We start from the raw sequence: 13,874 nt of genomic DNA on the forward strand, positions 1-13,874 counted from the left end.
TGACCTGCAGGGGGAGTCTGAGGAGAATGATTGTCAGAGGCAGGTGGCTCTTCTGAGTTGTCATGGAAACCAATGAGGCTGTGGAAGCTGTTCATGACATCATCGATGCTTGCAATCACAATGCCATTGCTGGAGTAGTGTGGGAACATCTCAAACCGCCGTTCTGCCAATCAAACGCATCACAATTACCTTCCACAATGCAAGCTGGCTGCCAATCAAACAATTACCATACACTGTACAGGCCGGCTGCCAATCAAAAATTACACCGACTGTTGCTCTGTGTTTTTGAGTGTAATTCTCTGTGGTATATTACTGTAGATGTATTAACACGTGTGAATTGCATACAATTATAAAAAGAAACTTCCATTTTCACTAATGTTCAGAACAAAATATAATGCATGTAACTGTACTTGTTTTTCATAAGATTGTGTATTTTGCAATGTAATGTACACATGCAAATACAAATTGCCAATACCTGCACTTGAAATTCTGCCCATTGCTAGACCCAGGTCTCGTGTGTACCATGCAAATGAGTAGCTGCCTGTGAGGAAGAGTATGTGGCGGTGCTGTGTGTGTGTGTGTGTGTGTGTGTGTGTAGTTACCTGTGAGGAAGAGTATGTGGTGGTGCTGGGTGTGGGTGTGTGTGTGTAGTTACCTGTGAGGAAGAGTATGTGGCAGTGCTGGGTGTGTGTGTAGTTACCTGTGAGAGAGTATGTGGCGGTGCTGGGTGTGTGTAGTTACCTGTGAGGAAGAGTATGTGGCGGTGCTGTGTATGTGTGTGTGTGTGTGTGTGTAGATACCTGTGAGGAAGAGTATGTGGCGGTGCTGGGTGTGTGTGTAGTTACCTGTGAGGAAGAGGATGTGGCGGTGCTGGGTGTGTGTGTAGTTACCTGTGAGGAAGAGTATGTGGCAGTGCTGGATGTGTGTGTGTGTGTGTGTGTAGTTACCTGTGAGGAAGAGTATGTGGCGGTGCTGGGTGTGTGTGTAGTTACCTGTGAGGAAGAGGATGTGGCGGTGCTGGGTGTGTGTGTAGTTACCTGTGAGGAAGAGGATGTGGCGGTGCTGGGTGTGTGTGTAGTTACCTGTGAGGAAGAGGATGTGGCGGTGCTGGGTGTGTGTGTAGTTACCTGTGAGGAAGAGGATGTGGCGGTGCTGGGTGTGTGTGTAGTTACCTGTGAGGAAGAGGATGTGGTGGTGCTGGGTGTGTGTGTAGTTACCTGTGAGGAAGAGGATGTGGCGGTGCTGGGTGTGTGTGTAGTTACCTGTGAGGAAGAGGATGTGGCGGTGCTGGGTGTGTGTGTAGTTACCTGTGAGGAAGGGATGTGGCGGTGCTGGGTGTGTGTGTAGTTACCTGTGAGGAAGAGGATGTAGCGGTGCTGGGTGTGTGTGTAGTTACCTGTGAGGAAGAGGATGTGGCGGTGCTGGGTGTGTGTGTAGTTACCTGTGAGGAAGAGGATGTGGCGGTGCTGGGTGTGTGTGTAGTTACCTGTGAGGAAGAGGATGTGGCGGTGCTGGGTGTGTGTGTGTGTGAGGAAGAGGATGTGGCGGTGCTGGGTGTGTGTGTAGTTACCTGTGAGGAAGAGGATGTGGCGGTGCTGGGTGTGTGTGTAGTTACCTGTGAGGAAGAGGATGTGGCGGTGCTGGGTGTGTGTGTAGTTACCTGTGAGGAAGAGGATGTGGCGGTGCTGGGTGTGCTGAGCCTGCAGGCGGATCAGGCAGTCCAGATCGGGGGCGTGGCGGGAGGGAGCGTCACACTCGTGGTACGGCAGGAACTCCACCAGGTGCTTCTTCTGATAGGTGGTGAGGAGGGTCAAGAGGCTCAGAGCATCGCTGTTCAACCTGAGACACACGCACACACACACACACACACACACACACACACACACACACACACACACACACACACACAAAACCAAAAAAACTGTAAACCATCTCCCCAAAGCACAATCTTTTCTAAATAATCTGCCCCACACGTCCCCCCAAATCCGACACGTCCCCAGGACATGAACGCGTGGCTGCTGCAGGCGGAGTGAGGGCGCCCGGCAGACCGCAGGGGGTCACTGGGGAGGGACGGGAAGCCGAAATCCCTCCCTCCCCAGGCGACGCTACAGCCAATTAAGCACCACCCGGTGGACCTGCAGGCTACTGCTGCCATCGACACAGAACAGACACAGCGCCAGAAAACACCCACTCAATGCAGCACGAGTTCAGACAAATAGACTTTATAACAACTGGTCGTTATAGGGACCGGATCTTTGCATGAGTCAGGCAGAGTCCAGCCCCCAGCTCAGTAGTGTGTGTTCACAGTGCAGCACGCTGACCTGCCCAGCTCCTTCAGCTTCTTCTGGGTCTTACAGTGCACCTTCCACTGCCACAGGTTCTCCGGGCTGCTCTGCTTCTCCAGCACCTTCAGGAACCTGAGCAGCCTCTCTGCAGGAAACAGAGCACAAGCACAGTCACTCTCAGCCAGTGCAGCACTAACTCTTTCACGAGCAGGGGGGCCTGTGGGGGGGGGTGGGGGGCCGGCGGGGGGGTTTGCGGGGGGGGGTTTGCGGGGGGGCTGCAGGGAGAGCATTCGCTCTGCTCCTTAAGGGCTGTAACAGGAGTGATTCGGGCTCCTGATCTGCACTTCAGTTTGCACTGCAGTTCCTTCTGTAATGGTTGTCAGGAAGCCGGCTGGTTGGCCTAATATAACCCGCCCTCTGGTGCCCTGTCGTGGTTTTCCGGTCAGATGGGCTAAGCAGAACTGGCGAGGGGATTTAGGAAGCACCGTTCTCCAGGGGCAGGGATCTAAAGAACCAAGGAGTCTGAATACTTCAGAGAACTAAATATACTGCATGTCTGTCTCTATTAGTGTGTTAGTAACTTCCCCTGGGTCATTGCAATTAAAGTTCTACTATGTCTGACCACTACTCTTTTGAGACTGCTGATGGAGCATATAATTTATTGGCTCCAAATGAACATCCCGATAGCTTCAACATTCCAAGTCCTGGCACTCCTCTCCTCGCCCCTTTAAATGGCTAAGTGCCCTCACTCATAGGCCGATCCTGAAAACGACAGACGGCCAACGTCAATGATGGTCCTTCGGAGTCTACCCAGGACAGATCCCTACTGGGAAGAGTCATCCTTTCCTGCAGGCATTCAGCACAGGAGAGCAGTTATAGATTAGGGCAGTGCTGACACAGAGTGTACTGGGCTCCCCATTACAGAAAGCTGAACGCTAGCTAATCAAATATTTATCAGTCAGCTACAGTAGCCTCGCTAAAACGACTGAGATGGAAGAGGGTTAATTAAAAGGCACTCCTTGCACTCAGTCCTGTTTTGCCTTTTCACGTTATATTAGAGAATACTTAATCATGTTTAAGCAATGTTAAACAGCGGCTTAAGATCAGTACTACACAGCTGCTTAATACCACAAACCATTCAGCACCTCCCTCACACAAGAGCAGTGGCACCCACTACTCTCAGCATCGGCAACAGGGACCGTCCTACAGGTCGGAATAGGCAGATTTAAGAGACCACTGTCCAAGGATGAGAGAGATCCACAAGGCAACTCCCAACTTGTTATAGAAACCGCCATTCAACTTGTTTACCTTGGGGCCTACATACCTTGCCAGGACTGATTTACACCACCAAATAAACTGATTTGATATAAATAAAGCCTCAAATAAAATTTAATGCAGAAATGGAAAAACGAAGTGTGACATCCGGTGGTTAGGAAGTAACACTGCCACTAGCATTACGGAGGAAGACGCAAGCGTGTCTATGAGCAGGTCCTGATTCAGTCCTCCATTCGGCTACCACAGAAGTTGCAGTACAGTTCCTGATCTTAAATCTGTCAAGGACAGCTGATCACACACCAAATGTGTCAGTTGACCATACTGACATTAACTGTAAAACTGGATATTTCACCAGACATTTTCAAGATAAGCAGACTTGCTGTCTATGCCATTAGGTGAGCTATTAACACCGTTGGTTACGGTTTTGAATGACCAGCCAGGTGCAACGTTAACAGTATTTGTGCAAATCGCTGGACCCTGTGGCATCAAAAATATTTGGTAAGCCATCAAGCTAGTTAGCCATCCCAGCTGGCAAGACAGTGATCAGTAATCATTTTCAGATCAGCCAGAAAGTTCCAGAATAAACTGTTTGCTTGTTGAAGGCCAAAACTGTATATTTCAAACTGCATAATATGTATGATGTCTGGGAAGGATTCAGACTCACTGTGAGTGATGAAGTCAGGGTTGGGGATTCAGATTCACTGAGAGTGATGAAGTCTGGGTTGGGGATTCAGACTCACCGTGAGTGATGAAGTCAGGGTTGGGGATTCAGACTCACCGTGAGTGATGAAGTCTGGGTTGGGGATTCAGACTCACCGTGAGTGATGAAGTCTGGGTTGGGGATTCAGATTCACTGAGAGTGATGAAGTCTGGGTTGGGGATTCAGACTCACCGTGAGTGATGAAGTCTGGGTTGGGGATTCAGACTCACCGTGAGTGATGAAGTCTGGGTTGGGGATTCAGACTCACCGTGAGTGATGAAGTCTGGGTTGGGGATTCAGACTCACCGTGAGTGATGAAGTCTGGGTTGGGGATTCAGATTCCTGAGAGTGATGAAGTCTGGGTTGGGATTCAGATTCACTGTAGTGATGAAGTCTGGGTTGGGATTGCAACTCACGTGAGTGATGAAGTCTGGGTTGGGGATTCAGACTCACCGTGAGTGATGAAGTCTGGGTTGGGGATTCAGACTCACCCTGAGTGATGAAGTCTGGGTTGGGGATTCAGACTCACCGTGAGTGATGAAGTCTGGGTTGGGGATTCAGACTCACCGTGAGTGATGAAGTCTGGGTTGGGGATTCAGACTCACCGTGAGTGATGAAGTCTGGGTTGGGGATTCAGACTCACCGTGAGTGATGAAGTCTGGGTTGGGGATTCAGACTCACCGTGAGTGATGAAGTCTGGGTTGGGGATTCAGACTCACCGTGAGTGATGAAGTCTGGGTTGGGGATTCAGATTCACTGAGAGTGATGAAGTCTGGGTTGGGGATTCAGACTCACCGTGAGTGATGAAGTCTGGGTTGGGGATTCAGACTCACCGTGAGTGATGAAGTCTGGGTTGGGGATTCAGATTCACTGAGAGTGATGAAGTCTGGGTTGGGGATTCAGACTCACCGTGAGTGATGAAGTCTGGGTTGAGCACAAACTCATCAGACACAATGAAGCCGCCGGACACGAACAGCTCGTTGTAAGTGTGGTTCTTCACGTCGTCCAGGCTGTCCACTCCAGCAAAGCTCACCGCCGGCAACTTTTTCAGAGACACCAGCGCCGGGATCTGCCGCAAAACACAATGAATCAGCACCAGCATGGAGAGAAGCCTACGACTGCCTGGGGTGTAAGACTTCCACAGACAGATTCCTGTGCTGTACAGCTCACCAGCACCGATGAAGAGACTGTCAAGCGATAAGAGACAGTGCAGCATAAAACAAACGTACCTGCAGGCTCCCCAACTCAATAAGCGCCATCTAGACTAGAATGCGAGCAGCTTGAAATTTTAAGTACAGAATGCTACAAAAATAAATAAATAAATAAATCTACACTAATCTTACACTTGGTACTGGTGAGCTCTGAAACATCGACATCCACACATTCATGGAACTCCTCCTCCCTTGTTTTCATAGTCTAGTGTATGCTCTAGTGATTCATATTTGTGTACACCGTTGGCCAGGTACTCTTAGACAAATGTTTGTTTTTCTCCTGGGTAAATAGAAAATAAAAAAAAAAGATTAAATAAATCTCTCCAACCTTGTGGACGTGAGCAGCGATGTCCTCGTTCTGAATGATTATCAGCAGCTTGTCTAGGTTGTTCTTGCTCTCCAGGAAGGCCTGAGGGTTGCACTCCACATTTCCCAGTCTTATCAGGTACTCCTGGGCACAACAATAAAGACATTCTAATCATCACTCTTCCCAACCATTCTGACAGCTGCCTTTAGGGTTTAGCATAGATATACAGGCCCTCTCTTTCAGATCATAAAATGCGAACGCACACATGAAGAATACTCGCAATGAATACTTCCGAAATCAGACGCTTTTAGTAAAATGCTCGCCATCTTATCCCAAACAAAAGCAATTAATTACTCAGTTTTTTGAGGTTCACTAAGGACAAAGACAGTCAAGCAGACTGATGGATTTTCTTTGCTGCACTACAGAGAACCCCACATGCAAATGTAATCAATGCATGTGGTAAACAGGCTCATACATCTTACTTGCAGACACTTATAATTCAGAATAACAGAATAACAGAATAATTCAACATCTGCACAGCTATGAATCTGCTAATATAAACTCTTTGATATTATTGACATTCACTGGACATGTATTAAACTTGAGAATAAAGAACTGAATCTGGCATGGAAAGGATCTGGTCCCAGTGCAGCACTGCTGTTCTGCGGTTTGTGCGTTTTTGTGGGGGTGAAGTTTGGAGAGTAACGGCAACTATGATCTGCTGGTCTAAAAGCATGTGCATCTGCCTTTTCCCAATCTTCTGGGTCCAGTGTTGATGGTGTGTGGCCCACTGGAATCTTTTCTTCTTGTTAACAGGATACAGCAAGGACTTTTTTACACATCCTTTCAGGCCAGCAGATCGTCGTTGCCATTTCACTGTTGTCAAGGAAGCTGGTTTCTCTCTAGTTACATTGATTTCTTCCAGTAGTTGTGGTGCAGTTTTACAACAGTTTCTCTTGCTAGACAACACAAGATATTTGTCTTCTACCTCTTGATCTTCTCCTGTTAACATTGCTGCCCATCAGCTGGACCCTTCTGAGTGTGTAATGAACACTGCACCAGGAAATCTTAAGTTTGAGTTGTTAGTAATATAGTTTCAATTATTTATGAATTCGTATTTATTCATATCAACTCACTTGATACTTAAAAATATTTTTTTTAAATTAAAAATAAAATTCTCTGTTATATTGCATAATATTAAGGTTAAGGAATGTTCATCAGTGATAGAGGGTATTTTCAAAACTCATGTTAAAATCGGCTAAAATGCATTTTGCCAAATGATTTAAGTACTTTTCTCAAAGTGGGAACAAAGTCGAGCAACTGAAATGAAACCATAGCGTTTTGTTTCTGATACAACATAAACATCTCAATGTAGTTTAAAGTGTGTTAACATTTGCGTTATTACTGGTGTTATTATTGGTATGGAGGGTGGGCGGGGGGGGAAGGCGTGCTGTTATGGTATGGCGGCAGGCGATACCTTGATTTCGAGGCAGACTGCGCTGTCCTCCTGAGAGTGGATGTAGAACTTGACGGCGTTCTTCTGCACGTCCTTGATGATCTCCACGAGGCTGCTGAACACCTCGGGCTTCAGCTGGCTAATCAGGCTGCTGATGGCCGCGGGGCCGGAGGCGGAGCCAGAGTCTGGGGGAAGGCTCGGGGTGGGAGGGGCTTCAGTCAGCAGAGGCGTGGGGTGCTTCCCGTCCGGCTCCGCCTCCGCGATGGCCCTGCCTCCATCCTGTCGGGGGGGCCTCCTGTGGACCCCCTGTGCTTTTGGGGTCAGAGGGGCTGTGTCCTTAATGGTGCCGAGGCGAGGTAGACTGTGAGGGGCCTGCCTGTGGGGCGGGGAGTCCCACGATTTGGCGGGCGGAGGGGCAGTGCAAGGGGAAGAGGAGGAGGCAGGCACTGGACCAAGGGCAGGTGCAAGAGGAACGTGGGCTGGGGCCAGGTCAGAGTGAGGAGAAGGTACTGCTGCTGGGGCAGGAGCAGGTACCAGGGTGTGCACAGGGGGAACACCAGGAATATGAGCAGGGACAGGGCTATGAGTAGAGGTGTGAGCAGGGGTGTGAGTAGGGACAGGAGCATGAGTAGGGGTGTGCGTAGAGGTGTGAGCAGGGGTGTGAGCAGGGACAGGGGTATGAGTAGGAATAGGAGTACAGGTGTGAGCAGGGGTGTGCGTAGGTGTGTGAGAAGGTGTCAGATCAGGCACAGGGACATGAGTAGATGTGTGAGGAGGTGTGTCAGTAGGCACAGGGGCGCTGGACCTCCTCTTGGCCTTGCTGAGGGTGGTCAGCATCTCCATCAGCCGGGACGTGTTGTGGGTCTGGTCCTTGCGCAGGTCCGTGTCCCGGACGCCCGGGCGGTTCGCCAGCGCGTCTGCAGGAGCGGTCCTCTCCTTGGGGCGCGCGAGGCAGCTCATCTGCTCGCACAGCGTGGTGACGTAGCCGTGGATGGGGACGGAGGACGTGTAGTGCGAGATGTACTCCGAGAAGGCCACGCCCGGCGCCCACAGCTGCTGGTGCTGCTCCAGCGGGATGGGCGTGGGCTCCGGGCTGTAGCTCACCCGCCCCTCCCGCAGAATGTCCCGCATCCCCACCGAAAAGTGGCCCAGCGCCTCGTCGATGATGCCGTCCAGCGTGCCGGGGGGGGCGTCCCGGCCCAGGGGGCAGAGGGGCTCCGATCCCCCTTCCACCAGCGCCGCCGCCTCCTCCTCCACCTCCATCTCCTCCACTTCCCCTCCGACTGTCAGGTAACTGTCCTCCGGTGGCTGGGAGAGGGACGTGTGGGGTTTCTCAGCAGCGCTGTAGCTGGACGCCGACGGGTTGTTTAGGAAACGGGGGTCTTGGGGGTTGTCCTCCTCTCTGCGGCAGTACTTCTCCGACTTTATACCTGCAGCACAGGGAGGGGGACAGACAAGCAGCTTCTCTCAAATCTACTGAGCTTTCAAGAGCCGCCCTTAAAGAGCCCCTCCACTCAGTTACGCTTCTGCACCCCAGTGCAGTCACAGCCAGTCCTGACTGATGGGGAAGGGCAGAAGTTACACAATAAGCGTGCGTTAGCAGACTGGGAGTGTGTTTTGCAGAGTGTTTAAGCTTTTGAACTGTGTAGCATATAGATAAAATAGAGCTTTTATAATTCATAAAGTTGAGAACGTTCTGGGCGTTCGAGAAAGAACATGTACAGTATGCTTAGTCACCGTTCCATGCAGCTTCATCTATGCATAAAGCAAGGACCACTGACATAACCTCCTTATCAAAAGGTCACATGAACTGAAAGGAATGTGCGACTGATAAAATAAGCAATTGGAAAGAGCCCACAAAGCGCTTGTTCCTTTGGCACTGATGTCATTTCCTGGGACGATGGTCATACCGGTTATGGGGATGAGAAACCAGGGCATCTGTCCTTCATTATCACCACCCCGGCGCTGCTCATTACTGGAGCAGGGGCTGAACACCTCCAGGCTGCTCATGCTGCCAGCAGTCTGATCCTACACAAAAACACAAACACACACACACCACGCACAGAGACACACACACACACACACACACAAAACGCACAGAGACACACACACACACACACACACCACGCAGAGACACACACACAGACACACACACACACACACACACACACAAACACAGACAGAGAGAGAGAGAGACACACACACACACACACACTATTAGAGAAGAGCTCAAGTTGTGTTCCTCCCCTCTCCCTACTCTGTGTCTGGGACAGAGTAAAGACAGGGTTCAAAAAATAATAATTGATCTCTTCTTCAATAAAATACCAAGGTGCATTGAAAAGGCAGCAGCAGAGAGTATCCGGCATAAGACAGCAATCATTTATTTGGGTCAAACACGGACACTGTGTCCTTGGGCTGGGCTGCCAAACCAGGACTTTCATTTACATGGAGACATCTGATCTTTTAAAATGTTTTATTAGGAGCTTCTTCTAGTTTTGCACCAACAATTTAGTTTTGGTTCACAATGAACAAAAACTATTTGTGCGGTACTGGCTCTCAAAATATTTTAAACATGTTTGTTGTTGAACTAAATTTAGCTTGCATCCACCGTGTTGCACATGCCTGGCTAATTAGGCAGGCAGGTCAACAGGAGGTCGACTTTTCAAAATCAACAGCTGCTTGGTTGTCTAAGCGATTGCCTAGCAACGGTTCCATGGGTTGACTGAGATAGTTCTACACGCTATATCAAACAAGATTCCCTCATTAACAAAATAACAGAACACAATTAAAGTTGGATATGGTATAGTTTTAAAACATTAGAAATATGTAGCTTAAAAGTTATCCACCTACATCAACTGCCCTGCTTTTTTTTCTTTTCTTTTTTTTAAAGAAAAGGTTCTGTGTTGGAAAAAAATAAGTTAACTGATCAAGAATTATGTCTTTGTTTTTTTAGCAATAAAAAGGATTTTTATTCATTGACTGAATTTTGGCATGATGTGCTTCCAACACGAGGTCAGTATACAGGATGGTTATGTAACCAAATTAATTCTATGACCCGTCACATTGGTAGGGAACAAATGCACATTAAGATTCAGCTTGTAATAATCCAAAAGTAGTGATTTATCACCCACCATAAAATGTACAACAGCCCTGAAAAACAACGTTTACACTAAAATCCCATGCAGTGTTCCAGGGTCCCAGCAAAAGATTGACTGCTGCAATTTGTGAAGCTTGCCTTTGCAGATGTGAAAATTCACTTCCAGTTCAGAATACCTTTAGTACATCTTTCAACCTGGGTGCTTTTCTTTCTTTAATCTTCGCAACAAAGATCATTGTGTTCCTGCTAATAATAACCTAATATTGACAAAACGTCTTAACAAAACTAACAGTTGACAGTAACGCAGGTGCTGGGGGGGGCGAGGGGGGGGGAAAGGGGGGTGTACCTCCAGGTCATCCTCGCCTGCCTGGTCGCGCAGGTCGATGTCGCAGCCGCTGGGGAGGTCCAGCTTGATCATGGTGTCGTAGCGGAGTGGTTCGCTCAGCTCGGGCCCCTCCCGGGCCCCGCCCCCTGCCCCGCCCTCGGGGCTGATGGGCCCGTCGGGCGGGCCGGCGCTGGACCTCCTCTTGGCCTTGCTGAGGGTGGCCAGCATCTCCATCAGCCGGGACGTGTTGTGGGTCTGGTCCTTCCGCAGGTCCGTGTCCCGGATGCCCATGCAGTTCATCACCGCGGACAGGGAGGGGGGCGACCGGCCCTCTTCCTCTGAGAGAGGGGACAGGAGTGCTGTTTGGGTTCACTGTAACGCTCATCAAGCATCACACAGGACATGGGGTGCAGTACGAGGCCAATAAGGAAGAGCAGGGACGCAGGGACACAGTGCCTAGTCTCACCCACTGCCAGAACACATTACTATAATTCACCCACAAATGCACAAGAGCACACACAAACTCTTTTAGCCTACAGAGCTGCTTAAATTTTGACAAATTATTTTCAAAATACTTAGTGTCTGCGTACACTGCATGCACCACACTTCAGTCTTGCAGTTTGCGGAAATTAATGTTTTTTGTTTCTTTGTTTTGTTTTTTTAACATTGCCTCTGACCCCTTTTCTTCATCATCAGTTGAAATATCATCTTCAAGACAAATAAACAGCCTTTCAAAATGTTATGGGTTCTAGCTTTGAATTTTAACTGTCATCTTGCTTAACATTCTTTTAACTTGTTCTATATCATTATACCTAGGCAAAATCCTACATCAATTGTAGACCAAAATTAAATTATGATACATCATATCTACAATAAAGATATACCATTTGCATGGACATAACACCCCTGTTGAACAAAAGCATTCAATCCATAAAATCGTAAGCACATGCTGAAATAGCCAAAATGTGCACTCTTAAAAAATGCCTACATGCAAACAAAGTGATGCATTTAGCTTCAATATGTCTGGTACATTCGCTAGTGAACCTGCATTGACCAAATGTACCAGCAGCAATTTCCCTGGTGAAAGCACTTGTCCCTGAGGTGAATAGCAGTCACAGGAAGACCTTCGCTTTCCCAGCGTGCACATGAGTAAAGCACAAGCCGTACACTGATGCTCTACTGCTGCTGCTGGGTACTGAAGTTCTTATTGGAGCAGCCAGAGCTCAGAATGTTTGTTCGTGGAACTTTGAATAAACACAATCAAAGGATTATGCCAAAAAATCCACGGATTAGGGGTATGTTTAAAGAGCAGGATTCGCCCTCTATGAGTCATCTTAAAAGTGGAGCTGATCCAAACTAAAACTAGTGCGCTCATAAATAAATAAAAATCTAAATGTTGCAGAGGCAAAATTCCCATGGGAAAATTCCACTGAAAAACTGAAAATCTACCCAACTTCAGGTAGAACTAATCTACAAACAGCCACTAATGTTACAGCACATTAATTTACCAGATGCTCGTATCCAGAGTGAGTTACTACAACATACGAGAACATGAAAGTCCATTCACCCGGTTTATTTTAAGTGGCAGACTTGGCCAACATTCCCAGACAAGCGAGCAGACGCGTAATACACCTAAAGCACTGATGTCAACTAACTCCGCTAAGCAAGAGCCAGAATACAAGTCCTGAACACATATCGTTCACATCAATAATCTGAGCCTGAATTTCTCCAATTTTTCCAGATTCTTTCAATGGAAGTTGGTTATGAGACCATTTGCCATAACATTTCCAGGAAAAAAAATAATTATATATTGAAGGATTTCCAATGACGCCCCTCTCTCCCCGGCCGGCCTTACCTCTGCTGTGCTCCCCGTTGTCGAGCGAGGCCCTCCTCAGGTACTTGAAGGTGCTGGCCGCCGCCGCCGCCTCCTCCTCCAGCTTCCTCTTCAGTCCGCGCGCCTCCCAGACGGGCTCCTCCGGCCCTTCCCTCCCGTCCCGCGCCTCCCCGACCTGCCGCGCCTCCCCCTCGTTCCTCTTCCACATCTGGATCAGCTTCAGCAGCTCCCGCATCTTCTCCGGGTCGTTGTCGGCCTGCGCCCCGTGGGCCCCGTTGGCCTGGGCGGCGGCCCCGGCGGAGGCGGCCCCGGGCCCCTGCCCGTCCGAGCCCTCCCAGTCCGACACGGGGCTGTACTCCGGCGCCCTCCGCAGGCTCTCCACCATCTCGCGGGCCTGCACCACGGCCAGCAGGTAGACGTCGGGCCGGTAGATGTAGGAGCGCAGGTAGGCCTCCAGGTTGTGCTTCTGCTTGGGCGCGGGGTGCAGCTTGTCCCGCTCGTCCAGGTTCTGCTTGTACTCGTTCATGTAGTACAGCCGCACCTTGCCGTCGTCCCGCCCGCTCAGGTAGTCCCGCGCCTGCCGCTCCACCCCCGCGCCCAGATCCGCCGGCGGGTTGGACCGCACCTTCATCAGCGCGTAGTGCAGCGCCGGGATGAAGGTGTCCAGCTGGGGCATTATGGGATGCTGAGGGTCCGGCTGCAGAGGCTCATGGGCGGTGGGCCGTTTGGAGGCTTTAGGGACAGAGAGGTTAGAAACAAATCTAAGGGTTACAGCCCTCCATACTTCCAAGGCAAGCAGTACACAGCTCCACTCGTTCTGGTGCATTTCAGCACGTAAGGCCTGAACTGGATGCTGACAGACAGGAAAGACTTTCAGACGCAACAGAGCTGAGAACCCTGCTGTAAGGATTTATATCCAGTGACCAAAGGAAGTACACATGTACAGCTGGCAACCCAAGCAAATAACCAGTCTATGAATTTACACTGCATGACCTAGTAAAGAGAACAAAATGATAAGGAATGACAATTTCTACTCCCCTGGAATGGAAGTCTCCATTGATCCCACAACTCTGTGTGCAGTCTGTGCAGTATAAATCACTGCAGGGTTTTACTGCACAGGCACAGCTACCTTTATGCTACCGTTAGCAGTAATGACAGGAGAGAACCAGGAATTTCATTGTTCCAAATGCCTCCTTTTATTGGTTACATTTATGTTATAGTCAATGAACTGGTGTTAGCTAGTGTGCTAACAAAACAAACTAAGCCACAGTATCTTGGCCACAATCTTCTGTTTCCCTGATGCGTAGCTATTTAGCTCCTGTCAGTATAAAAGGTGGAGTTTCACTGACAATTTAATGTGGGTCACTCTTTCCCAGGTTTACAG

The 13,874-nt window shown here is 49.2% G+C and overlaps 1 protein-coding gene across 4 annotated transcripts in view; it reads right to left on the reverse strand.

Annotated features, from left to right (window-relative positions):
* Positions 1 to 13,874, reverse strand: part of tasora (transcription activation suppressor a) — a 31,357-nt gene that overhangs the window by 2,597 nt on the left and 14,886 nt on the right. For 3 of the 4 annotated variants that reach the window (XM_064306395.1, XM_064306394.1, XM_064306397.1), the window contains exons 14-22: positions 12,512 to 13,222; positions 10,678 to 10,994; positions 9,145 to 9,262; positions 7,256 to 8,664; positions 5,800 to 5,922; positions 5,170 to 5,329; positions 2,322 to 2,430; positions 1,661 to 1,839; positions 5 to 163 (exon numbers count right to left, since the gene is read on the reverse strand). In XM_064306395.1, the coding sequence (XP_064162465.1) occupies positions 5 to 163; positions 1,661 to 1,839; positions 2,322 to 2,430; positions 5,170 to 5,329; positions 5,800 to 5,922; positions 7,256 to 8,664; positions 9,145 to 9,262; positions 10,678 to 10,994; positions 12,512 to 13,222 (3,285 nt within the window). The remainder of the gene's footprint in view (positions 1 to 4; positions 164 to 1,660; positions 1,840 to 2,321; positions 2,431 to 5,169; positions 5,330 to 5,799; positions 5,923 to 7,255; positions 8,665 to 9,144; positions 9,263 to 10,677; positions 10,995 to 12,511; positions 13,223 to 13,874) is intronic. The other variant, XM_064306396.1, reaches the window with a different exon arrangement.

Source organism: Anguilla rostrata, chromosome 13, assembly GCF_018555375.3.
Source record: "Anguilla rostrata isolate EN2019 chromosome 13, ASM1855537v3, whole genome shotgun sequence".
Taxonomy (NCBI): Eukaryota; Metazoa; Chordata; class Actinopteri; order Anguilliformes; family Anguillidae; genus Anguilla; species Anguilla rostrata.